At 44.1% G+C, this 25,810-nt stretch overlaps 1 protein-coding gene across 2 annotated transcripts in view; it reads right to left on the bottom strand.

Moving 5' to 3' along the window:
• The window catches only part of GAS6 (growth arrest specific 6), a 43,131-nt gene extending 22,328 nt beyond the window's left edge, over positions 1 to 20,803 (bottom strand). Inside the window, exons 1-4 of one of the 2 annotated variants that reach the window (XM_074560797.1) lie at positions 20,481 to 20,803; positions 19,865 to 20,031; positions 5,183 to 5,207; positions 4,324 to 4,386 (exon numbers count right to left, since the gene is read on the bottom strand). In XM_074560797.1, the coding sequence (XP_074416898.1) occupies positions 4,324 to 4,386; positions 5,183 to 5,207; positions 19,865 to 20,031; positions 20,481 to 20,550 (325 nt within the window). In that variant the 5' untranslated portion in view covers positions 20,551 to 20,803. The remainder of the gene's footprint in view (positions 1 to 4,323; positions 4,387 to 5,182; positions 5,208 to 19,864; positions 20,032 to 20,480) is intronic. The other variant, XM_074560805.1, reaches the window with a different exon arrangement.
• Between the last annotated feature and the right edge of the window lie 5,007 nt (positions 20,804 to 25,810).

Below are 25,810 nucleotides of genomic sequence, written 5' to 3'. Positions count from 1 at the left end.
GGGCCAACTGAACTACCTGACGATTGAAGTTAGATGCACCCAGTGTTGCAGTTTATTCAGATTACCATGCAGTATTAATTTCCTATTTCTTTACATTTATCGCATTGTACAATATAAAAGTTTTCACCACTCCTTTCTCTGTAGGGTATTTAATTGAGCTTTAGACATAAGGACTGTCTAGTGCAAGTACAAAAACTATGACAAACATACATGTCCACTATGCATATATTTATAATAAAGATTCCACTGTTGTTCTGAAGAGGACTAACAAATGCCAGAAATCAGCAGATGATTGGCAATGACTGTCATTAAATATATTGGGCTGAATCAAGCAGGACAAAACAGATGAAGCGAAGAAAGGAGCTCTATAAAAGGTCACAAAGGATCACATATCTCCACATATCGCAATGGAGCCAAAACATATTGGTTCCAGGCAGTGTCTCACTTTCCTCCTCTGTAACCAGGACAGCTTCAGCCTCTAGCTAGGGCTATGCCGTGGAGAAGATAAGCATTTATCTTGATCCTCAGCAAGGCATTCCATCGTGGACAAGGGAGGACAGAGCCAGAGGGCAGATAAGGAAAGGAGTGTGACTTGGCCAAAGAAACGCTGATTTTCACTATTTCACCTTGATTCTCAGAAGCTAGTGAATGGGAAAACTCTACAGGAAAAGCATGGGTACGCAATCGAGAGTCTCACAGAAATAACCATCCACTCACTGCAAACAAGGCCTAATTATCTTTCTCCCTCACCACTCCAGCTCTGCAGAGATGGGGCAAAGCCACAGCTGAGGTAGAAGCCAGGCCAAATGAAAGAAAAGACAGCCACACAGGCTGTCTGAACATCCACCTGCCAGAATACCTCCCGATAAATCACTGCCGAGTCGACACACTGCGGGAGGTGGAGGAGTTGAGGAAGGAGAGGCCAGGTTAAAGCAGAGAAGAGCCACAACAGAGCAGCTCTGATCAGCATGTTTCCTTTCGTGGGCAGGCCAGAATTTGGATACAGTAAACAGAATCGTTTAGGTATAGTAAGCCAAGTCTGGTTTTTTGAAGCCGCACAAACTAAGCCTCTCAGACCTGACAACGTTTTCAAAGTCACTTGATGATAAGCAAAACAAGTCAACAGGGTAATGCATGACTTATCTGGTGTATCCTCAAGCTTGATTCTTTCCTTCAAAAGGGATTCTGATGTGCCTTGCAGAGCCACATGGAAATAACACTGCCCAGCAGAATACCATCCTATCACAACCCCTGGTAAATGGCAGGAACAACCACAAACATTTCCATCACGCCAACACTGTACCGATAGCTTGCTCCTCTTATCATGAGAGTCTTGAAAACACGAGACACAGCTTTATAATCTCCTGGTGGCCTCACAGCTGTGCAATTCTGCCAACTTCATAGAAGGTGCTCCTGATTTAAACCATTGCAAGACAATGCAATGCAAGCTTTTGATTCCATTCATTTACATGACAGATTTTAGTAAAGGTATTAAAAGTAAGGAAGAGCGTGACCTTTTTGTGTGCGTTGAGCTATGTCTGATAGCACATATATGGCTCATAAATGCAGACAGAGAACAGAACTACCAGTTCCATTTCTGAAGTTGGTATGGAAACAAGACTTTACCTTGTACACTGACTGCTGCTTCCAGTTCATTATACCATGAATTTATTTTTTGATATTCACAAACCAGTGCAAATTAAAAATACACTGGGAAAATTCGAGGTTCTGAAGATTATGATACTCACTATTAAAAAGCAGACGCGACCTAACAAAAATCCCATTGTGTTTTTTAAGGCTACATGCAACTTTGTTCCAAGCAAATCCTGTACAGCTTTCCAAACTCCTAGAGAACCAAATCCCTGATTCCTAGCTGACCTATAGTATCTTTTTTGGAAAAAGAACCAGATCTGCAGACAAAAGTACAGGTATCTATCTATGTGTAAGGCAAACATCTATCTGCAAAGCAATTGTCTTAAATTCTCATTGCAGCCAGTGGAGATCTAGTGAGTACAATAAACGGAGTGCATAGAGTGATTCAGTTCTCCCCAGAGCAGACGCAGTTTGGGCAGTGCAACCCTCTAGAACCATGGAGTGCAGATTAACTGTGATGGGAATACTGCTCGTGTAGGCACCTGTGCTGGAAACACCCGCATCCACCTCTCTGAATCCGGAGCTGAATCCTACCTGTAACCATCATCTAAAGATCTTATGAAATAAAGAATCCTCAAGTACCCTGCTAAGCTGTGTAATCACCGTCACAGTTAAAATTTGTACCTTATTTCTAGCACAAACTAGCCTAGTTAATCACCCTCCAGCCCTTAGGTTGTGCAATGTCTTTGTATGCCAGATTAAAAGAGCCTTCCACTACCTTGTTCTGAGAGGAGAAAGACTGCTAAGAAACAAAATTTAAATGTGTCTTGCAGGCACAACCCCACAGAGCTACATAGTCTTTTGGCAGCATCTGTGAAAAATTAAGAGGCACACTGAAATTGGCCAAGCACAAAGCCTGTCATTCTTCCAAGCGCGTTTCAGGCTCCTTCTCCGTTACATCTCCTGTGAATTGACAATGGCTAGCCAAAACTCAGCCATTTAAAAATACTTTAATATTTTAATGGGGGAAAATATTATCATTTGTTTTCCATACCACTGCATCTGCAATGGGCAAAAATCCCTATAAACAATTATTCAGCTTTTATTTTTTCAGATTTTTTCATCACTATCCTTTAGACTTGCATTTCTAAAACACTATTAGCTGTTTGGAACAAGCATTCCCAGTTGACTCCTATTTCAGCAGGAACTCCTGCCTCTTTGCGTGCCACACACGTGAGCAAAAGGAAGCCTTCAGCCTCAGGTCCCACCATGAACTAGCTGGCATACCGCAGCCAATGTGGGCACCACAGCTCCCAGTTCAGAGGACTCTCACATCGGCAAGTGATACCGCTCCATTGTATCGGGGCAGGTCCTTGAGGTCCCAAGTCATATGAGGAGAGGCTGAGGGAGCTGGGCATGTTTAGCTTGGAGAAGAGGAGGCTGAGGGGAGATCTCATTGCCCTCTACAACTACCTGAAAGGAGGTTGGAGAGAGGTGGGTGTTGGCCTCTTCTCCCAAGTAAATAATGACAGGACCACAGGAAATGGTCTGAAGCTGCGGCAGGGGAGGTTGAGATTAGATATTAGGAAGAATTACTTTACTGAAAGAGTGGTCAGGCACTGGAACAGCCTGCTCAGGGAGGTGGTTGAGTCACCATCCCTAGAGGTGTTTAAGAAACGTCTAGATTTGGCACTTCAGGGCATGGTCTGAAGGGCACAGATTGTAGGTTGTTGGTTTTGGGGGGTTTTTTTGTGTGTGTGTATGGTTGGACTCGATGATCTCAAAGGTCCTTTCCAACCATGAAGATTCTATGATTCTATGATTCTATGATTCTATACCAGTTATTAACCTTGGCATTCACTCTTCAAAAAAGGTTGCTGTAACGCAGTTTATAAACGTGAAAGCTCGACTACATTCAGTGCTTTGGTAGCACTGGTACGAACACACGACTAATCAAACTTGATCACAGTAAGAGACTGAACCACAGGGGTAAAAATGAAAATAAATATACATACATGTGATTTTCTCCCCATTTGAATTGATCTGCTCCCAGAACATATTTAGAATTTTAATGCAGCCTTATATCTCTAGCACTGCTAAGATTCAAGGAGGAACTGGAAAGGTACTAGAAGAGTTCATTAAATTCTGATCTCTAGTGTTAGTGATGAACAAACAGCCCTTCCCCTTCTACACAGGTATCAGTTTGACTTCCAAATTGATTTGAATTTTTAAAGGTTGCAATACTTAAAGCACAGTCACACAATGCGTGAAACTGATCTGCTTAGGTAAAGTTGTCAGAAGCCCGACACAAGCCTGGGTTTGACTTCAAGCTTTTTGTAACGTTCCTGAACAGGGGTGAGCCAAAGTTAGCATTCAAGAAGAAAGAAAATGAAAGGCCAAGCATAGCGTACAACTTTCTGGTAAATCCTATTTCTTGTCCCTCTTGCTTCTCAGATTATTCAGACCTTGGGAAACTGGTGGGAAGGAAACGTCTTGCATCAAAAAATACCAAAGCACTGAAAGATGACAGCGAGGTGGCAATAGGTTATAAAAGGGAAAAGGTCTTGTTTTGCTACTCAGATAGGACAAGCGATATGGAGCCTCAAGCCTGGAGAATAGGAAGCCCAGTACTAAAATAATAACAAAAAGTGGAGATGGCTGAGCTGGTTCCTCTCCTTCAGGTAACATGAGAGAACATGTAACTACAATAGACAAAACAAAAATGCTTACTATGAACGCATGTAAGGAAATCTGGACTTCTTGTATACGGTGACCCATATTTCTGAATACAAGCTGAAGAACAGAAAATGAAATTGTCATTATTATAATGATGATATGGCAGCTGTTCAAAGCAAGTAAATGATACCTATCCTGCTGATATATTAAGCAAGGATTTGGAGGGTGGATGCAAAATCTATGCAATATTATAATCTACCAGATGCCTTAAAATTCTTCAGTTCATTAAAATTTTTTAGCTCTGATGTACAGTAGAGTTATAAACCATCCAAAGAGGATGATCACTTAACCAGATGCTACTATGATTCTAAAAGCATGTCAGTAACTACTCAAATTTAACCTACTAAATCTCTTTAAAAAAAAACTAAAAAGCACATGGAGTTTTCTCAGACTGTTGGCATTTGCGATATTAAGTACTACATATTAAACACAAACAGAAAACAATATGATACCATGACTATGATACAGTCAATAGAATAAGACAGCGGTTCAATCAGTGGAGGCACTTTTTTTTAAAAATAAGATTAGTTAATAGCTAAGTTAATTAAAAAGGGAAAAAGGTAGAAGACTTCAAATTATTTACTAATGATGCAAGCTACAGATATAAATGCAACAATATTTAACATGCGGAAAACATATAAAGGATCTCTGCAGGCAAATCTATACGCAACTAAAAAACACACCTCAAAATCACATAAGGACCGTACAGTCTATCTTAAAAGTTAGAAATGCATGTTTACTGCAATCAGATTTCCATCACTTTCCTTAGCAGAGACTTCAGCTGTGACAAGCTCCAGTGTCAGGCACCACATACCAGCACTGCCACAAAGGGAAAGTAAAAGCTGCAACTCACCCAAGTATTTCGGGTAAAAATACTCCTGTAGGAGGGAAAAAAAAAAAAAGGCAAAGATTTATTGAACAATATTTGCTTCTATTTTCATGCTATTTAAGAGCTGCTGTTAGCTTGGTGGTCTTGCACACAGTTGTTTAACAAGGTCTAAACATCAACATCAGTTTTAAACTGAAAGAGGGGAGATTTAGATTAGATATTAGGAAGAAATTCTTTCCTGTGGGGGTGGTGAGACACTGGCACAGGTTGCCCAGGGAATTTGTGGCTGCCCCATCCCTGGAAGTGTTCAAGGCCAGGCTGGATGGGGCTTTGAGCAGCCTGGCCTAGTGGGAGGTGTCCCTGCCCATGGCAGGGGGTTGGAACTAGATGGTCTTTAAGGTCCCTTCCAACCTGAACCATTCTGTGACTCTGTGATCCTCATTTCTTCTTATTCAGAGCCAGAAGCAGCACAGTATCATACATGGATTTTGACTTTAGAAAAGGAAAGAAACAGTAGCTCCAGTCTGAAGGTATTTTTTGATGACAGCTGACCTGGTAAGTGGCAATGGATGAGCGTGAAGCCACTTACCCAAGAGGTAAAGGTGCTGATGGTGGCATGAGGTAGGGGAAGGAAGAGAAATCTAGGGACAAAACCCCAGAGGGAAAGTACAGAAATATTTAGTCACCCAGTGCCTCCTTGAAGGCCTTCTGCTGATGTAGGACACAGGCAGCACCCTAACACCATAAGCACTAAAATGGTACCTTTTCATCTTACAGTGAGCACCCTACAACTTACAAGCAGCATCCATTGCCATACCACCCACTCCATCACATCATGGAGACTGTCCACTCAAAGAAGTGAAGGCTGAAAGTTTGCAAGTGAGGGGAAAATTGACTTTCATTGACCTAAAACTGGACTGCAAAAGGCATTCCCACTCCTCTCACAGTGCACAACCACGTGTTACTGTTCCCTACCGTGCATCAACAAAGTGTAGGCATGCGGCAAGAGCAGCACTTTGCTGATGTGATGTGGATCTAAGCTTGCATGTCAGAAAAATATTCAGCCTGGTGAGGCCTTGCCAGTCACATAATTGCTTGCAGCAACACAGAGAAACAGCAGGAAAATACAGATTGGCATAAGCTGATCATTAAACCACGTTCTTAAAAAAATACAAAAATTCATGGCCAGGAAAAAGCATTTCTTTCCAACTTCACTTCATACTGGATTTCATAATGTGTAAGTCACTAGTTCAAGTGCTGTTAAAATTGTAGTTAGGGTGTGCAATGAGGGAAAACTTGTGGATTGTATCAGTGCCTATTTTTTTTTGTTAAAATAAACCATTTCTCAGCTAATTATGAAAGCATATGCATAGTGTAATTCTTTTTCACGCAACATAAGCAACTTTCATATAACACTATCTGCAGTGAGATTGGGACAGTAAATATCTATTCTACAAAATTAATTTGGTCTATCTTGGTGCAGGATTTGAAACTGTTCTATTTTCTCCTCTTATTACAGATGTTTGGATAAGCTCATGCATATGTACAGACATGTGAATACAACAGAGACAGGCACACACCGTGATTCAATTTGACCTGGACTGTCTAATGCAACCAATTGGTTGACAAGGTCATATAAACTAAAAGTTTTGCATTGCTGTCATCCTCCAGAAAAATCAATCGCTTCTGGCAAATATGCTCCAGTTACTGAAATGCACCATGTAAATATTCAGTCTAAATCACAAGAGCATCAATAAGGAAGCAGAAGTAGCTTACACTTACTCTAATTTCCAGTTCTGACCTGAGGGTAACAGGTTTGGTATCTTTTGAGGTTGAACAACTCTTTGGGTTAACAAACTGAGTGTGGAGCTCAGAATTCACTCTCTCCCTCTTTCTTTTTTTTTTTTTAAGGTTTAGTTTTGGAAAAGATAAGCCAAAAATACACAGTCAAAATAAAACTAAATCTAAACAGTCTAAGTATTCAGATGAGTGTCCAGCTGTGCTATAACCACAAACTGAACTTCCGCCAGCACTTGAGAAAAAGATAACGGCATGTGATGAAATATTCCAAACATCTTTTTCATTATGTCCACTTTATTCAATATACGTCACAAGAATGTGCAGATGTGTTTAACCACCAACAGGATAATTTAGACACTGGCAAGAACAACTTTTTCTGCACTCACAGGACAAGAAATAGGAGATTTCATATTCATGGCCACGAGCCTAATTACTCCAAATCAGTGATGGCAAAGGCATAAAACTTAATTTTCTCCTTGACCTCTGATGAATGAGTTGAATGCCAGAAAAGTTGTCTAGAGTTTACTTTTGAATGAGAGATTAAAGCAACTAGTTATTTTCATTCCACAAATAACCTTCCAAACGCAAAATGACTGTATATTGATTCAATGCCAGTTGAAAAGCAGAAGAGTGAAACTCCAAGACACTGTATCACCACAAGCTCCATTTCACAAGGTACACAACAGAGGTAAGTGATTTTAACAGAAGGCTAATAATAGAAATTTAACCCTTCTTTCCCTTTTTTCCTCATTTACTTATGTTATACAAAACTACCTGCTGATCAGTAGCACCTCTCCAGGTCTAGAGGACCTGATGATAATACCATTCTAAAACAAAGCAACGCCATCACAGGTTCTAACATTACTCATTCTTGTATGATTAACTTTTCATTTTTGTCCGTAATCAATTTTCCTTACAACAGGCTTCTGGAAATACAGTGACGATGTATTTCCATTCAGCCAAAAGATTAATCAAAAATGAAGGACAAATGATCTTCCACCTTGAGTAAAGGAACTTGCTCTAAGTGAAAGTAGCAGTCCCTTTTCAAAAAAACACTGATGAGAAGTTTTCCCAGTTAAAAATTCAAGTTTTGCCTAAGCTGTAGAGAAAAATAGCCAGACATGCATTATTTCTTGTGTGTGAGCGCTCAACTCTACAACCCCTTTCCAGTCTTCTGTGCTGTACTGAGTCTTAATGACCCACAGATGTCAGGGAAGATGAAAACCCTAGACAGGGTCAGGTCCCTGTTGAAAGTCTGAGACTCATCTTCCCTCCACCAGAAGTCTTCAGTTGTATTTTCAGGATCCAATAAAAATGCCAAGGGAAGTGCTTTGAGGCTTGCTAACAAGGAGTTAGCAAAGATTCCCTGTTACTACTTTGCTGATTTGTCAACTAGTCACCTTCAATTTCAGGCTCACCAAACACCTCACCATCCACAAAGCCACTCGGTACCCACAGGATCAAAATTCAGGAGGTTATTTAACTGTGACCACTGTGGTTGCAAAACTCAGCACAGAATTATAGTAAGTGTTAAATTTTCAGCTTGGACTCCAGTAAAAGAAGTCAACAATTGAATGCTGTCAGCCTTTCCCCTTTGGATTTGCTTTCCTAATTACTGCTGAAAATAAAAGCAGGAGCAATGGGCTTTTTAAAACAAAAAGCTATAAACAAATGCATATTGGACATAAACATCCTTTGGATAATCTGTTGTACAGACACTGACCTCACGAAGCTTTCTAACCCATCTGTCCAGTAGTCATGTCCCAGTGCATGCAAAAGGAAGACAACACCTTGCCAGAAGCACCAGCCTCCACAAGGGACCAACCTTCACAAACGTAGTTCCAACAGTTCCAACCTCTGTGCCTGCTCCTACCAAGAAAATCTTAATGTATTTGCACCCCTGTTTCTTGTGACCCAACACGCTTTCTGTCTGACTCATTCCCACATATGAAGCAGTACGACTGGGACGCCAGAAGCTTCAATTGTCAAGGGCCTGGCATCAGGACACCCACAGCCTGCAGACTGCATGAGTGTGAGTTACACACCACATGTCACGTGCCACCAGAAGTACAGCTCAGCAGAGATCTCAGGTAAAGAGGGAGAAATAGGAGAGGCTGGGAAATGCCTCACATCTGCAACTCTCCGACCTTTCAGTGAAGTGGAAAGTACGGCATGAGGCCAATCCCTCCAGCTCAGTTCCAGAGACCTTTCCCTTGCTGTCCAGGAGACAGAGCCGTGCTTTAACAGAAAAGATTTAAGCTCTACAGCCCTCACCCCGTCCACACGAACACACGTACATGCTAGAAGCAAGTCCTTCGATGCATTAAACACAATTATTGGTTTCCACAACAGTAGTGCAAGACCTAGGAGTCCATGCTTTTATTTTAGGGTAGAGTGACACCAAATACTTTTTCACGGGGCTAAGAAGTTCCTCTCCCACCTACATCCAGAGCTTATTCCTACCCTTATAACACAGGCACTATAACACTTAGTGTGGGTATATAACATGAAAAGAGAGCATACATTTAAAACTGTCCTCAAAAAACCAACACCAATAAACTCCCCCCCCCCCCCAAACTCTAGGTTGTTCATTTTTATACTTGTTTTTATTTCCAAATGTTAATGGTTGCAGTGAAATAGTTAAGAACAGTGGAGCCACCCCCACAATACCCTGCATTGAAACAACGCAGGAGAAGGTAAGAATTCATAGCAGGGCTGTGGAGTTGAAGGGGCAGGAGTACCTATGCCAGCTTCCCTGCCAAAGGAAACCTACAATGTGACTGGGGTCACCATCTATTTTCTACTCTAGGGCCAAACTCTCCCTTAATGGTAAAATCCAGAAGTTAGTGAAATTATACTGGGTATGCATTAGTCCTGCTGCATGTTTAGAGAAGATAGAGGAACACCAAATCAGAACAGGCGTTAACATGAGTCACTGTATAAAAATATCCCTTCTGAAAAAATAACAATGACCCCGTCTACACCAGGAAAATGTTCTCGCTGTTGCTAAAAGTCATTGGCAGCACTGGAAATCTCAGCCAAAAGGGCCTGCCAACTGCTTCTGTTTGTTTCGCTGGAGTACTAGGTCAGGTAAGCCTGATCAGCACCGAGTCTACTCAAAATCAGGTTTGAGCTATAGTGGCAGCAGATAAATATAGTTTATCATCTGATAGGTTTAGTAGTTTATCCTCCTTACAGAAGGACTGTTCATGGTCCTGGGCAACTGGCCACCGTTGGCCCTGCCTGAGCAGGGGGTTTGGACCAGATGACCTCCAGAGATACCTGCCAACCTCAACCACCCTGTGATACTGCGATTCTGTGACTGCAGCACTGCTAACACTGGAGGATCTCTCAGACTTGTATTAGCAATGGTAATGTCTAAAATGCACTTTCTTAGTTACCTAGTTACCTCTTAGAGAACAGCAACAGATCCCACATAATGCCCTTTTTCTCATTTCCATATAATGACTCTCCCTTTTCCTCTTTCCTTCAGGACAGAATGTTTGCCTTGGGCATGGCCTGACCTCCTCGTTTATAAACGTTCCATGTTTCCACACTGCAGGCCTGCACTGTCCTTGCAAAGAAATGGCCACTCCCAGCCATAATTGGCTATAACTTAGTGTTTGACAGTTGTTAACTGTTATAACCTGAGAATGCAAATCTCATTAATGCATTTTTTAAACGCATTTATGAGTTTTTTAAACTCTCTCTGCATTTTTTAAAACTCAGCCCTAGGCTTTTGAGGCATAGCAAATCTCATGCTGAATGTTTAGGCCTTCCTCCCATACAACATAATTAAACAGTCCTGCAATTCAGAATTTTAAATATGTAGAACCTATAGTTACAGAAGTTATGCTCAAATCAATGCCATGTTGCTTGCACAAACTTTCCTTCTCATTGTGAGGAACCCTAAATTCAGCCAGGTTAGTTTGCTTCCTATTTAGGTTTGGGGAGATCTGCATTCTCCATGCAAGGGGCAAAGAGAAGTTCTCTCCACAATTTGGCAAGTGAGGCTTTAGAGAAGCAAGCAGGCCATGTTACAGTCCAAAAGCAGCCTCCAAGTCTCATCTCCTGACACCAAAGTTACAGCTGCTTAGGGCAGCTTTTAGATTTTGTGTCCATTTGCCAAGTATTCACTTCCCACTGTCCCAGCTATTCTGGTGCACAGAGACTGTGACTGCCCCTTCCACCAAGTTGTTGATCTTTCCCAACAAGAAGCATTCAAGACCACATGCTCCAGTATCACACATTTCACAGAGACTCGGCATCTCTGCAGAATCCAGAAGTCTGGAAACAAAAACCACCTACTGTCATAGCTTCCCTTGCCCTTTTCTGAGGGGCAGGACTATTTCCCAACAGCTTACTGAGGTGCCACTTCAGCAAAAGATGTTGCTCTGCAATGAGGAAGAACCCACCAATGATCAGAATGCACAATAACAGTAAAAGAAGTCATGAAAGGGAAGAAAAGAAGAAAAAAAAAAAGTTCCTGTATGTCACAGCCAAGCAAAACACAGATACTTCACATTTGTGAAGATGCAGGGGGCACACAGAGATGATTTCTGTATGCAGCCTGAGGCAGGGTTTGATTGGACAGTAATGGTGTGAAATGGATGTAACTGGTGCCAAGGGCCAAATATTCCAACAAAAGTAATTTTTAGAGTGATTCCAGTCAGTTGGTTGCATGTGCTTTTAAGTCATTCTTGACACAACCCAATCAGGAATGCCTCAAGGTTTCCTCCACTGCTTCAGGATTGAAAGGCTACTTTCCCTCCAGCTGTATTAATGTGCAGCTGGAAAAGAGGATCCCAATTTGATAACACATCTTCACTCATTGTTGCTTGTCTGAATCCTTACTTGTTGCAATAGTCACGATATTTGTACGTGTGGTTAAACTAACACTCACTGAGAAACTTCAGTCAAATTAAGCAAAGCGGGATCTGACAAAACACCTAGCATAAATGAAAGGTTGTCTTCCTTCAACATCCTATATTATACCATTACTCTGCAATTATTTAAGCCATATTTAAAATAGAACAGATGATATATCCCATCCAACGTGATTTAAATGTTTATGATCTCTCTTACAGGCTCTGTAACATTTTATCCACTGAAGTGACGTAATACTGTATTTTTCTCCTTCCTGTAATCTAATGATAGTGTTTCTTAGGATTTTACTTGCAGAGGTTGCAACTCACAGGAACAGCCACTTTAAGGCATCGCTGGATTTGGCCTTAGAGGGAACCGGCAAGTGAGGAACAGGGAAGTGACATCTGAGACAACACTTGGCCTTTGTGAGAGAATCTGTTCTCATACTTCCCTGTTCATTATTTTAATAACTAAGTAACTTTTGCTTTTCTGTTCCTGTCCTAAACGCTTTCTGGAATTGAACTAGGATTCTCTGTTCCAGGAGTTGGCCAAACATGGTAGCTCTCCAGATGCACGTGATTTCGTACAGTGCAATCACGACCCATTCTCCTTTCACCTCTTCATTTATGCACCCTTCTGTCCTGGCAGGCATGCAGAGTGAAGACAACACCAACACTTGTCCCCCTCCCTGCGTATCCTCCTTACTTTCCATCTTTGCTCTTCCTCTGGGTTCCACTACTGATGCTCAAAGGAACAGGAAGAACACAAATAAATATGGGAACCTCCCCACAGACACGTGCGTGTGTGAAAAGCCTCTAAAACAAAGGGTCATAACAAAACAGTGATAAAGGTACAGATCTGGAAGGGAGACCTGCTGAAAAACCTCAGTTAGATTCTCCAAGGCTTGGTTATTCATTCACTCCTTCGACAGCATGAGCTGTGACGACCCTTTCTGCTTCTCCCCTGGCACCTGGCCTTCCCATCCTAAACCTACACTGTCATTTGCAATGTGTTGGCGCAACCCTTTGTGAAGGTGTGTTGTGACCTGGGCCAGGGAACCGATCCAGCTGCAAAATGATCATTTTCCTCTCCAGACCACTTTTTTTTTAGGTCATTTCCTTAAATCGGTCCACGCAGTTGCACAAATTGCTGTGCAGGCAGTGTGAACAGAATAGGCAAAGGGGTTGCCTACACCAGCTAGATCAGATGAGCTGCCAAATGTGAAACCAAAACCTGAAAAGATCATAATGTGAGTGGAGGAGAAGTAAACTGCTAGAATCTGTTCCCCCCCTTTCCAGTGGTTCTGTTTTCAAATCGCCGTGGTTTTAGCCATTTAGCACTTGCTGAATTACTTCACTGGGGACTGAAGTAAGAGATAATGAACATTTTTGCTGCTTCTTTAGTAACTGTCCTGCCCCAAAGTTTTCCTCTCTTCATACCCCAGCTCTGCGTCCCACAGTCTCCAGAGCAGCCGTGCTGTCTGCAGCTCCCTTGCTATCCCCATTCTCAGTTTCTTCTAAATCTCTGATGCTGATTCCATTCTTGTGCTTCATACTTCCTGGAAAGTAATTGCTTGTAATTCATTAAGTTCACATAGAGTTTGGAGCACACATGAACCACAACTGCCAGTTTATACAGATTCAATGTTTCTCTTACCTGATTCTCCTGCAGCTGTACTAACAAACTCTGTTTTAACTCCCAGGAGGCTGCTCCGCCTTTTTTAATTTAAAAAGAAAATTAAACGACCCCTTAGTCACAAAACAATTTTCTTCATTTTTAATTGGCTTTTTTCCCCCTTGCACGTATTTATTAAAACCTATTGTATTCCTCTAAAAAACCTGACTTATTAACTTTATCTGCTTTTTTCATTATCTTCCTTCTTGACCTAAATCTTCAATTTGCCATTCTTAGCATCTTTTCCCATCCTATCTTCAAACAGCACCCCTAGTGTATATTCGCCACTTTTGTGTCCTCTTGTTCCTTCCCTCCCGCTGCACAGGAGGTTTAGCGTGTAGTAGTTTTGGGATGTGGTGTTTCAGTATTTCCAGGTCTGCTCTGAGCTTCTGGGCTAAACTCACACGAGTGGCAACAGATAAAGATCAGGCAGGTATGAGTCCAGCAGTTGATGGAGCTGTGTCTGCTTCCACCAATAGCAAACTTTGCTCACCCTTCTCAATAACTTTTGATAAAGCAGCATTTAGCTAATAAATGTACGACCTGCCTTCTAAGGCAGGCAGGAGTATTTTTGTCACCTTCCTGCTACTGAACTCCACCACCACAAACAAACGCTGTGTCTGTGCCACCAAGTAGACAGATGCCTCCAGTTCCACTGTCCCAATCTGCTTGCCTTCCAGATCAGTTAGACCCACTGGAATTTGGTACGACTCTCCCATTCTGTGTTTCCTTTATGAGAAAACTACAGGGAGAAGGAAGAAAGAGAAGGGAGACCAACTGGTGCTCACACAGATCTCATCCCAGCAGAAAACTGGGATGCCACTGTGGCATACATCTGGGCACCCAAACTTTTCTACTTCGTTCTTCTCTCCTTCAAGCCGCTCCTGGACAAACGTCAAAATCTCTGCTTATTTCCTTTCTCAAAATCTATTAAGCAGGTACCACTGTGCCTGGGAATCCATCCTTCCATATACTGAGTCCAAGCAGGTTAAATCATCAGCACAGAGTTCCCTGGTAACTCTTTCCCTCTCTCAGATGAATTCTGTACCAACAAGAAGAGATACAAAAATTTATACCGCCTATAAATCTAGCCATTCCTCCACACTCTGCCAAAATGCCATAACAAAGTGGTATATTGAAAAGAATTTTCACAGCAAGTAAAACCATATTTTTGACTGGATCTAGAAAGGAATATTCTACACAGGGATAATGACATGTCTATTTAAAGATGATATCAGTATTTTTCAAGTCTAGACTACACAACATTCACTAAATTACTCAAAGAAATTTTATACTGCTTAACTCCTCTCCTCCCTCTACATGCCTTCATACTTTTCTGATTAGTATTTGCAAATGTGTATCTACCTTGCTATTCTTAGAAATAAGACCTAAGCATTGTCCGCCAAGCACCCCTCCTAAAAGAGCAGCACAAAGTTTGGATGACTCTAGTCCATGCATGCAGCTCATCTGTGTTATCATGACCGTGTCCCATAATGGAACAAATAAAGAAATAATACCAACGAGCCAGTAACACTATGAAACACAACCAAACTGACCATTATCACACCCTATATATTGCTTCATCTGCATTTTGGCTTCTTGATAAACCCAGCCTAGCAGAAAGAATGCTGACATTGCTGGATGCTTTGTTAGGGTCAATAATTTTCAAGACACGACTGCAAAAAGCCCCCAAAAGCATGGTCTGGTCTCGCCACTGCCCTTGCCATGAGTGGGCGACTGGACTAGATGAGTGGACTAGAGACCTCCTGAGTCCCTTTCAGCCCGAGTTACTCTGTAATTCTCTGCCAGTGTTTTGTGCATCTGACAAGCCATAAATTTTAATGGGAGTTTGGATGCAAGTTCCTCAAAAAGCATGAGAGCTTTTCGTGTGGATGCCTGTGAATCAGATGTTCATCCTGCACACGTGTGAAAACCAGCTGGCTTTCCACGGTACTCTGCTGAGGGACAAATCCATAAACAGTAAACACAGGTGGCCAGGCTGACCTACATCAGTGCTTCTGGTGGGCCTAACAGCTCTCCAAGTATTCAGCATGGCAATTTCAATGGTGCAGGAAGACCAGCAATTCTTCAACAGCCACAACAGCAAGCAAGATGCGCAGTGACAGATGCTGCACTGATAAACTAGAGTACCAAATGATAAGAGGCTGCATTCAAACACATTCCCTGCGCTGAGCCTTTCAAAACAGAGAAACTCCCTGCACAAGGACACGTTTTTGCCGTATTTATTCTTTAGTGAAATCCAATGTTTCCAAGATCAACAGCAACTACACTCCCTTCTGCCCTGTGTTTTACATGCTTGGATGACCACATTTTTAGAGCAGGTCAACCAAATTCCTGAGCAGTTTATCAGTTGGTTAACAAGCTGTAATACCTTGACTGCATACCAAGGTCAAATATTTCTGCAGTACTGCTTTTTATAAGGCCTCATCAACATTTTAAATAAGATAACTTTCTTATCTCTATATCCAAGATATTTTGCAACTTCATCCCATTTATCACACCTAGCATATCTTTTTAATAGATCACATTTAGAAACAGTCCTCATACCTACCATGAACATGTTTTCCATCCTTATTTTTTTCCCACCATATTATCTTTTCATTTTTCTGTGAAATGAAAATTATTGCATAAATGAAATTACAAAACAGGAACCGTCCCAGAATTCTGCAATAATATCTAAGGATAGTATAATCAGCTTCATAAAAAAGATAGGCTGCAAGACCCATTAACCTAGGCTCACACTTGTTTTTACCATGTATAGTCATACAAATGGCACAGACCGAGTTTTGTTCTGCCTCTTAAAAAAAACCCCAATCTAAAAATGTTTCAATTGATCTTCCTTCCTCCAGTCTGGGCAAGCTGATATTTATATTTTCCGTAGCATAAAAGACAAAAGCTGCACTGGCCGGCAAATGAATGGCTATTTAGCCCCGCCTAATACACTATTCTTAGCAGTTGATGCAACTAACCACACATGTGGTAACACCCGCATTCAGGTTTCAGAGAATGTGTATCTCCTGCTGACGGCTTGCAGATGTTGCTTTGGAAAGCTCATCACTGAAACAAGGGAAGGCACCGAAAATGGTGCTCTGGTATAGGTAAACAACATCTCATTCCTATTTACTGGATAGACCAGTAAATAGACCGTTTACCTACACCAGAGCACTCTTTTTCCTTGCCTTCCATTGCTTCAGTAGGTATCTTTCCATTAAATGTTATTCTTGGCTAGATGTTATGATGGGCTGGATCAAGCTATGGTTTTACCTGGGAAGCTTCACGCAAGCTACACTACGGCCTTGCTTCGTCTTACCTGGACTTCTGGTGCTATCTGATTGAACTCTTCAATGCAATTTCATAGCACATCTTTAAGTCACAGGTTTGGAAATCAGGCCTTGAAATTCTCTTTACATAACTATAGGAGAGTTAGGAATGGCAAGGTTTGTAATGAAGACATACATTTCATTAGGTCCTCCGATGGGGGGGACAGGAAGATGGACAACACGTTTGTGCTCACATCGCACGCCTTTCTTGAGGTCGAATAGAAGCAGCAAGCTATTAACTAATCTCAAACTAACCCGCAGCTGTCAAAGCTGCAAGGCCATTGCTCCCATGGGGCAGTAAACAGACAAATGCCCACATTCGTGCTCATCTGGTGCTTTAAAGCATAAAACCTGGGAGATGTAACAGCACAGATGAGAGATGCAGTGATGTGCTCCCCACGGCTTGCCTACTGCAAGGTTAGCCACAGGGCTCTGCGCAGGACAAAAAGTGCCGTGGCTGTTTCTTTCTGTTATGAGCGAAGTAGTTCATCTCTGTGACCAGATCCATGCAGGCAGAGACAAAAAACTCAGCCTTCCTCAACCAAAAGGAATCATCGGCTGTCAACAGCAATCTGTACATTTCCCCCATCAATAAAAAGCCCTCGCTTTACCACAGCACGGTCCAGCTGCAGCCTGACAATATGCTGAAGCGTGACTGCAGTTTCTGTAATTCCTCAAACTGTTTTATCAACAGTTTTCATCTTTCCTGAGTCAAGTCTGTCTCAGCTAGCTTCCTTCTTCTGTCAGTGACCAGGACAGGACGTACAAGGCAGCATCAGTGAAATGACAGCATGACAACTTCCTCGCATTTAAGAAACACTTCCATTGCCTCAGATGCCTATTAATACTCTGTCCATCAAATCCACAGACACTGCCGGAGGAGCAGTCACCTCTTCATTACAAAGCACTGAAGGCTTCCAATGTGTAGAGCAATAACAGCCCGCATACATGACCCCTGGCACCATGCATTAGAAAACTGCTACTGAACAGCAGCTGCTGCCTTCGTGTCACACACTGATTGCAAAATGGATAGGGAGGGCCATAAATCCCCCTGACAGGCGGTGGCACACTCGCTTCCCAGTCAAACTGAAGCAAAGTAACAGCAAGGAGCAAGATATACTGCACGTAAAAAGCAAGTTCACAGCTCTTGGGAGGTTTGTGTCTCAGAAAAAGCAGTATCTTATGTCACCGCAGTGACCTAAAAGTGTTATAAAATACGATGCTTTGGTGTAGAAACACATGTAAAGTAAGCAAGGGGACACAGACACTAGAAGCTCACCTAGCCTTAGTGATCTTTCTTCAGAGGTTCACAGAACTAGAGAGAGACCTAGCAGCAGTAACGAAGGAAACGCACCAAAAAAATCAAAATCACTTGCAATGACAGAAAGCTTGTGTTGTCCTGCAAAATGTACTTAAAAGGCATGACTGGATCAAAAGTCCTGACACATTTACACAGCCTCCCACCTTCTAAACTGATCTATCAATGCATCGCCTTGGGCTGCTTTCTTGGCCAGGAGTGAGTTAGCAAAACTGGTGACCTCAGATCTCCTTTTTGCCAGAACGCTACAAAATCGCATCTGGGATCTTTTTTTCCTGCATTCGCTGCTGTATGGTGAATATTTATACTGGGCTCAAAGTTACATTATCCAACATGAACATGGAAATAGTTGTGCCAGCCCCTCTCACCACATTACAGTTATCCATATTCTGTATTAGTTCAGTTTTACAGGACAGAGGCAAACACTGCTGCATGCAGATGTGATTACATGTACACGTAAGAGGTGTGCCATTAAACATTGCCTGGGCAGGTGCTCCTCATTAAGCTCTAAATTAAAGATTGTCAAAAACAAAAGCCAGCGTGACAGTGGTTTTGCCGTAGTTACTACTGCCTTGTGACAACAAGCTACTGCACCGTCTATCCAGGGCTGAGCCTGCTAACGAAGCACGCATGTCAAGACTTGTCTGACTGAAGCATAAAACATCTCCTCAGATGAGTCCCTCCCTCGCCTGTGGTGTGTGTCTCTGCGTACACACATATACACGCACACTCTCTCTCTCTCTGTCCTATCTTCTCCCTAGAGCATCATACCATTAACAGGAACAGGCTGTGCAGTATCAAGCTTCGGTTGGACACCAAGAAAATCCACTTCCCACTGCTAAATCAGTGCCAGATAATCTCTGCAATGAGAACAGCCCATCCAAAACAGCGTGGAGAGGAGGTGTAAAGTAACTGGAAGAGTAAGCCAAGCTTTAGTAAAGCTGCACAACTGCAGCCACATGCTGGCCAAAGTGAGAAGACGACTGAAGTGAAAGTCAGGCTTGAAAAGACTGGGAAAGTCAGCGCCACATGCGGTGTGCGGGCTGTTACTGTGTGAATCCACGCTTAGTGTTAGAAGGGCAGCGGTACCACATTCCCGTACACATGCTCTCGGGCTGCCGTAGTGACAGGTCCTCAACGTACTGATTCCAAAACGCTGGCCAAGCTGAATACGGCCCAAAAGGATTAAAGTGTGTTTGTGACATACTACTTCTGTGGAACCCCTATTCAGACATATGCCACAACATTAAGGGGATTACAAATACATCTGGGATGGGAAGCTGAAGGAAAGGTGTCCAGACAGAGAAGCCACAGCAGTATGTCGCACTGGTCTTGCTTGATGGATTTATGCCATGGGTGAACAGGGCCCTTCCACTCTCCGGAGACAGCAGCCATGCCAGCGGCTGGGCTGCTCACCCAAACCATCATCACCCAGACCGTCCTCAAGGTGGCATTTCTAACTGGACAGCACTGACACAGCCCTTGCACAGCCTGAGTGCTCATTACCCCGTGTGGCTCCCAGTCATTCACCTAATGGTTCTGGTTCCTCCTCCTCCTCCTCCTCCTCCTCCTCCTCCTCCTCCTCCTCCCAGCGGCTTCCCCAGCTGTGCAGGCAGCCGGCATCCAGCTGCAGATGGATGGAGGGATGGAGGGAGCGCAGGGCCAGACAACCCACCCAAATCATCCGCTGCGGCTCTGCGCCCTTACCGTCTCGGGGTCGTTCTCAAAGACCTCCCGGGCCTCCTCCTTGCTGCAGTGCTCCTCCACGCACTCCCTCTCCAGGTGCCCTTGCTTGGTCTCCTCGAAGATCTGGTACGCTCGCCGCTGCCTCTGCCGCAGGAACTGGGCAGCCTCCGGGGCGGGCAGCAGCACGTCTGGGCCACCGATCGCCGGGCCGGCGGGGGTTGCAGGGGGGAGCGGAGTAGTAGGAGGAGGAGGATGAGGAGGAGAGGAGCAGGAGGAAGGGGAGGCAGCGGTGAGCAGCTGAGCCCGCCTGGCCGCTCCGTACCCCCCGCCCCGCACACCAAACCGCCCGGCCGGGGAGGAGGGAGGACGGAGGGACGGACGGACACCCACCTCCCCGCCGCGGGGCGCCAAACCCCCTCCTCACCCGGCGCCCCCCCACCCCGCCCGTGGCTCGCCGCGGCCTCTCCGCGGCCCCTCACGCCGGTGACTCCGCCGCCGCCGCATCGTGAATCTGCGCATCCCCCCCCCCGCCACCTCCACCCTCCGCCCCAGCAGCTCCCGACCCCCCGCACGCACACGGGGGGCGCTGGGGGATGCTCGGCGGGCCCCCCCCCCGGCGCTCATCCGCAGCACTCACTCTGCCAGGAGTCCGCCGCCAGCAGGACGAGCAGCAGGGCGGCCCCGAGGGGCGCCGCGGGATGCGGCATGATGCGGCGGCGGCGGCGGCTGGGGCCGTGCTGGGGCGGGCGGTGTCGGAGCGGAGCGGGGCGGGCGGGCGGCGGCGCCGGCGGGGAGCGCGCTGCTACTGCGGGAGCGCGGCGGCGGGGAGCCCAGCAGGGGAGCCGGGGAGCCGCTCGCCCGTCCTACCCAATCGCTCGCCAAGTCGCCGCCGCGCAGGGACACACCTCGCGGCGGGGCAGCGGACCGGCCCCGCGTACCTGCCCGTGGACGAGACGCCGCGGGGGGGTGGTGGGGGGGAAGGGGTTATTTAAGGGGGGGGTCGGGCCGATGGGCGGACAGCGGGGCCCGGGGGGGAGGCGACGGGGAGGTTGCGCCCGGACCTCCCATCCTTGTAATGGCTCTGGGGCTCATCACAGGAGAGCGAGAAGCTGGCACCAAACCCAGCCCAGTCCTGCCTAAAATTAGAAACTCGGGCTCTCCCCCCATCCCAGTACGCATATTTGCTTCACAACTAAATTTTCAGTTGATTGCAATATTTTAAGATAAACTCAGGGAAGAGGTGGATGTGGTTTATACCAATATGCTGCAAGCCGTCCTTTACTGTCCCTTGTCCATCTGTAGTTACATGGGGCATGACTGATGCAGGAACCCCTGTCAGCTGTAACCCAGAGCTGTAGGGTCAGGGCTCAGAGCTGCCCTTAGACTGCCTATTGCCACCCCTTTAAAGCTACCCCTCTTATCTCTAATGGTCAGCAGATGGGTAAATGTGACAGATAACTTGAGTAACACCAAATCTAGACATTCTTCAAGATAACTTTAATGGGTCGTGTGAAAAAAATAACCTGTCTAGTATAATTTTTGTATTTGGGTAATATCTGGTACAGGCTTTGTGTCTCCACAATAAATTACTGCAAATACAATGTAACAAATGTAAGGAATGTATTTATATTACATAGAGCTGAAGTAAAGTACATGAAAACATAAGAGCCATCCTGTTCGTTCAAAGCAAGCATCCCTAGGCCAGTATCTTCTGCATGACAATGGCCAATAGTAGACATATAGGTAAGAGGTATAAAAACCTAAACCACCATGGAGTCACCTTTTCTTTCTGTTTTCAGCTTCTGAAGAGTTCTCTTAGGTAAAAACTGTGTCCATTCTCATGCTAACAGCCACAAATGTACCTCTTCTCCATCAATTTGTGAAATAGCTTTTTGATCCGTTGATACTTCTGGCCTCCAGGAGTGGCAGCAAGGTCCCAAATGTGCACAAAGGCTAGACAGGAACTGTTTCCTACCAGTTTTAAATCCACTCCTTAATAATTTTATAGGGTACTTGAATTTTTGTCATCTAAGAATTGGTGAATTATCATGCCCTATTTGCTTTCACCATGCCATTTTATATACCTCACTCATATGCTTTGAGAACCATCCCTTTTCCTAAACTATGGAGCTTTGGTCTATTATTTGTTTCCAAACCCCTTTGAGCTGGCATTGCTCAAAGAAGTATTCCCACCATTCCTGGTTGCGTGTTCCTGTCCTTTGGTCACATCCGCTTCTTGTGCTGGCATGCAGCGAACCCGATCAGAGTAACCCAACAAACATGACTAATTTTAATTCAGATCAATTCCCCCACTGAGCTGCTGCACAGCTGCACAAACACCAAAAGGGAGAGGTTTTCAGGGGTGGCAGCGAGTGGCCGCAAGCGAAGGGAATATGGGCCTGCAAATTTCAGCATCAGTGCTGGCCCAAATGTCTTGCGAAGCTACAGCTGCAGGCAGAGATTTCCTAGGACTGGCCACCACTTTCCTCCCTCCGTCGTGTGTCCCCCTGCCCGTGTCCGGAGATGTGGCTGTGCCGTTTCAGTTCCCTCACCTGGCAGGAAACTCTGCCTGTTTTTAGTGCATGTATGTTTTCTACCAGGTTACTGTGCCAAACCAGCTCAGTGACAGGGCAAAGAAGTATGGGGTGGGATTGCAGCAGGGATTCCATAGGCTGCTGTGGGATTGCAGCCTGTGCCCCTCATACAGAAGGCATTCCCCATCTTTGTTTTCCTCCTTCTCTGCATCTTTTCCATTTATGCTTCTGTTCAGATGAAGCGGACAAAACTACGTGTAATATTAAAGATGTGGGTTCACAGCAGCACTGTCCTGCTTTTGTCTTACTTTTGGTTTTTCTTATTATTTCCAAACATTGCCTGAGTTCCTTTTTACTTCCTGAACTCTTCTTTTCAAAGAGATATAAATAAAAGGTCTGAGACCTCTTTCCTGAGTGGAGGTGCTATTTTACCAGCGGATACATATGGTGAGGGTTGCCTTCCACGGGTGCATCACTTTTCGTGTCCCTATATTAAATTTTACTTGTTGCTTATCACCCTGTCACATTACAAGTGCTATCAAGTGATACAGCTGAGTTTCTTGCTACCAAAACAGCTTGTCCCACTCTTCCTTCCCAAAATAGGTTGTCCCACTCTTCCTTCGCTCTATGGTTTCATCCTATCCCTGGATGCACAATTCTCCCTCCCCGATCTTTTTATGGTTTTGTCACTGTTGTGACCCCTTGACAAGTCAATTCAGCTTACTAAGGCAACAGAAAAGTCTTTCTTTTTTCTACAAGTCTTATGAAATTCTCGATTGCCGGTTTCAGATTTGACTGTTCAGACGATTTTTGTATTATCTGCCAACTGTCCTCATGGCATTAAACTTCTCCATAAAATTTCTGAAGATGTTGAACAGCAGAGATTATTGTGGAAACTTCTTTATATTGTGTAATCTAATTATGACTTTCCTTTCTTTTAGAGATTTTTTATCCTTTTCCTTTTATTCCATACAATACACTTTGAGACCCTATGGAGAAAGACCAGGTCAAAAGCTTTTTGAAAATCCAGGTATGTAATATTATCAATCAGAACCATCCTTATCTACATAAAAATCACTCCTTGAACCTCTAATGCATTTGCAAAACATGACATCCTACTTGATATGCAATGCTGATTCTTCTCCAACATGTCTTTCAGTTTAATAATTCTATTCTTTATTATGGTTTCCAGTAAGTTGCCTGGCACAGCCATCAAACACTGATTTGGGTGAGCCCAGAAGTCCTTTTAACAGTCACATTTTCCACCTTGCATTCTTCTGGCACCGCAGCATTTAAGGCAGATTTAAGCAATGAGTTGCATAAAGCAACAGATTCAATTTCTTCGGAATTTATGACTTTATATGGTCTGATCTCAGCTATCCCAGTAAGGTCTTAGAAATATGCACCAAATTTAACAAATTTTGAGAGAAGTGATTAAAAATACCACTAGAAGGTGTTCGTTAAAGACCAAAAATTGAAAAATTATTTGCCAGGTAACAGAACTTGAGCCAGTTATTCCGAATTCTGATGAGTATCAATTGGTTCATCTTCCCTACCTAATCCCAAACCGAAAACCAAGGGAGCATTTGCCTTTCAGTGCAAACCGGCTTGTAGGATGTAGCCAAGCTGCAGAAGTGTAGTAGAAGAAGGTGTAACTGAGCAAAGATCCTCTAGGTTTCTGCAGCTAATTACATTTGTAGGTACCAAATTGTAGAATGAAACTAAAACGTCCTAAAAAGAGTAAATAGGCCTCACAACTTTAGAGTCGAAGATACTGAGTTATGAAGAAGAGGAAGGGATTACCAGGTGTGCCGTGCCCTTCCTTCCTTCCTTCCTTCCTTCCTTCCTTCCTTCCTTCCTTCCTTCCTTCCTTCCTTCCTTCCTTCCTTCCTTCCTTCCTTCCTTCCTTCCTTCCTTCCTTCCTTCCTTCCTTCCTTCCTTCCTTCCTTCCTTCCTCCAGCCAGGGCACTATGGGGGAGATGGTTCTTGTGGATTTCTGAAAGAAGTCAAAGCTTCTGAAGGAAGCTTTTCCATGTAATGTACTTGTTTGATCTCAAGGAAAAATTGGTTAGACTTATTTCCAAACCACTGCCAAAGTATCTCAGATTTTAGGGACAACCAACTGGTTCACATACTCATTCCACGTTCATTTCTTGTTCTTTTTTCCTTCAAAAGTGCTCCAAAGATGGCATTCCTTTTGTTTTTGTTTTTTTTTTCTCTCTATTCTACAAGGAGGGAGGAGTAAAAGGATGTGAGATTACATCAGAATATTTAAAAAGTGAAATGATTGTGGAAGGCAGCATTCTTAACCAGCAAATCCCTGTGAGAGTAAGCAAGCTGATTCCACGATCCTTGACCTGAATGCACTACAGGCTGGGCACATGCCAAATATGTTCAGTGCATTCAGATCTGGAACTTGCTGCTTAGTTGTGTGAACTAATTCACAGCCTGATGCCAGGAAATAAACTGGAGGTTTCAAGGACAGGAAGCTCTGAACTGTTGGCGTCTCCGTCACTCCTGTCTTAGTTCCAGGTCAGTGGGATTTCCTTTCAAGAGAGGTCAAAATGGTGACTGAAAATGGCTTTAGGCACCAGCAAAACCCAATTGCTCATCTGGGCAGTGGCACTCCCTCCTTGGCAAGCGAGGCAACGTGCAGAACATGCCACTGTCCTCCACGGGTGATCTCTCGGACTAAAAAGCACTGAGCAAAAGCACGAGATCTCATGCCCCAGCCTACAGTCCATCGTGGCTCACCATTCATTAAATACTGCTGCAGGTCGTGGAAGGGATGAGGTGGGCATGGGGGACCAGAGGGTCAGTTTTCTGTGCAATCTGGGCCACCACGATGCAGTTAGCACCGAGCACCTGGGAGGCGGGAAGCCCAAGGGGGCTGGTGTATCTCTCATGGCAAGAAGAGGTTGCAGAGAAGGAGGAGAAACTGGAAGATGCCCTTACATAACTGACTCGGCTTTTTACTGCTTACTCCCTTTGAAAAGAGCAGCTTTGCTTTCCTCCAGTTTGGAAAGGACCTCTGGATCCCTGGGATCCAAGCATCAGATTGGAGAGTGAACTGCTTTGTTGAGGAAGCCCAGTTCCTTTACCACACGCCTGCCTTTGCATGACTGTTATCCAGTTAAGGATATTACGTTAAAGTGTAATAGATTTCTTGCTTGAGGCTAAAGAGCCCATCATACCATCACTAAATGCTTCTGTCATATCTCCTTATGTTGCTATTTGGCATTAAAATTCTGAAGAGGTTGAAGAGTGTCTTGATTTTCACCCCTGTGTGAGCAGGCAGAGAAGGGAGCTCACAAGCTGCAACCACTGTGGGCAGACAGACTATAATATAAATAGTTATAGGACATCCCTGACAGGTAATTTACATCAAAAAAAGCAGCATCCCAAATATCCTACTGTCTTCACACACACACAG

Source organism: Larus michahellis, chromosome 1 (assembly GCF_964199755.1).
Source record: "Larus michahellis chromosome 1, bLarMic1.1, whole genome shotgun sequence".
In the NCBI taxonomy this organism is placed as follows: Eukaryota; Metazoa; Chordata; class Aves; order Charadriiformes; family Laridae; genus Larus; species Larus michahellis.
The sequence above is the reverse complement of the archived record's forward strand: the minus strand, read 5'-3'. Positions and strand labels throughout refer to the sequence as shown.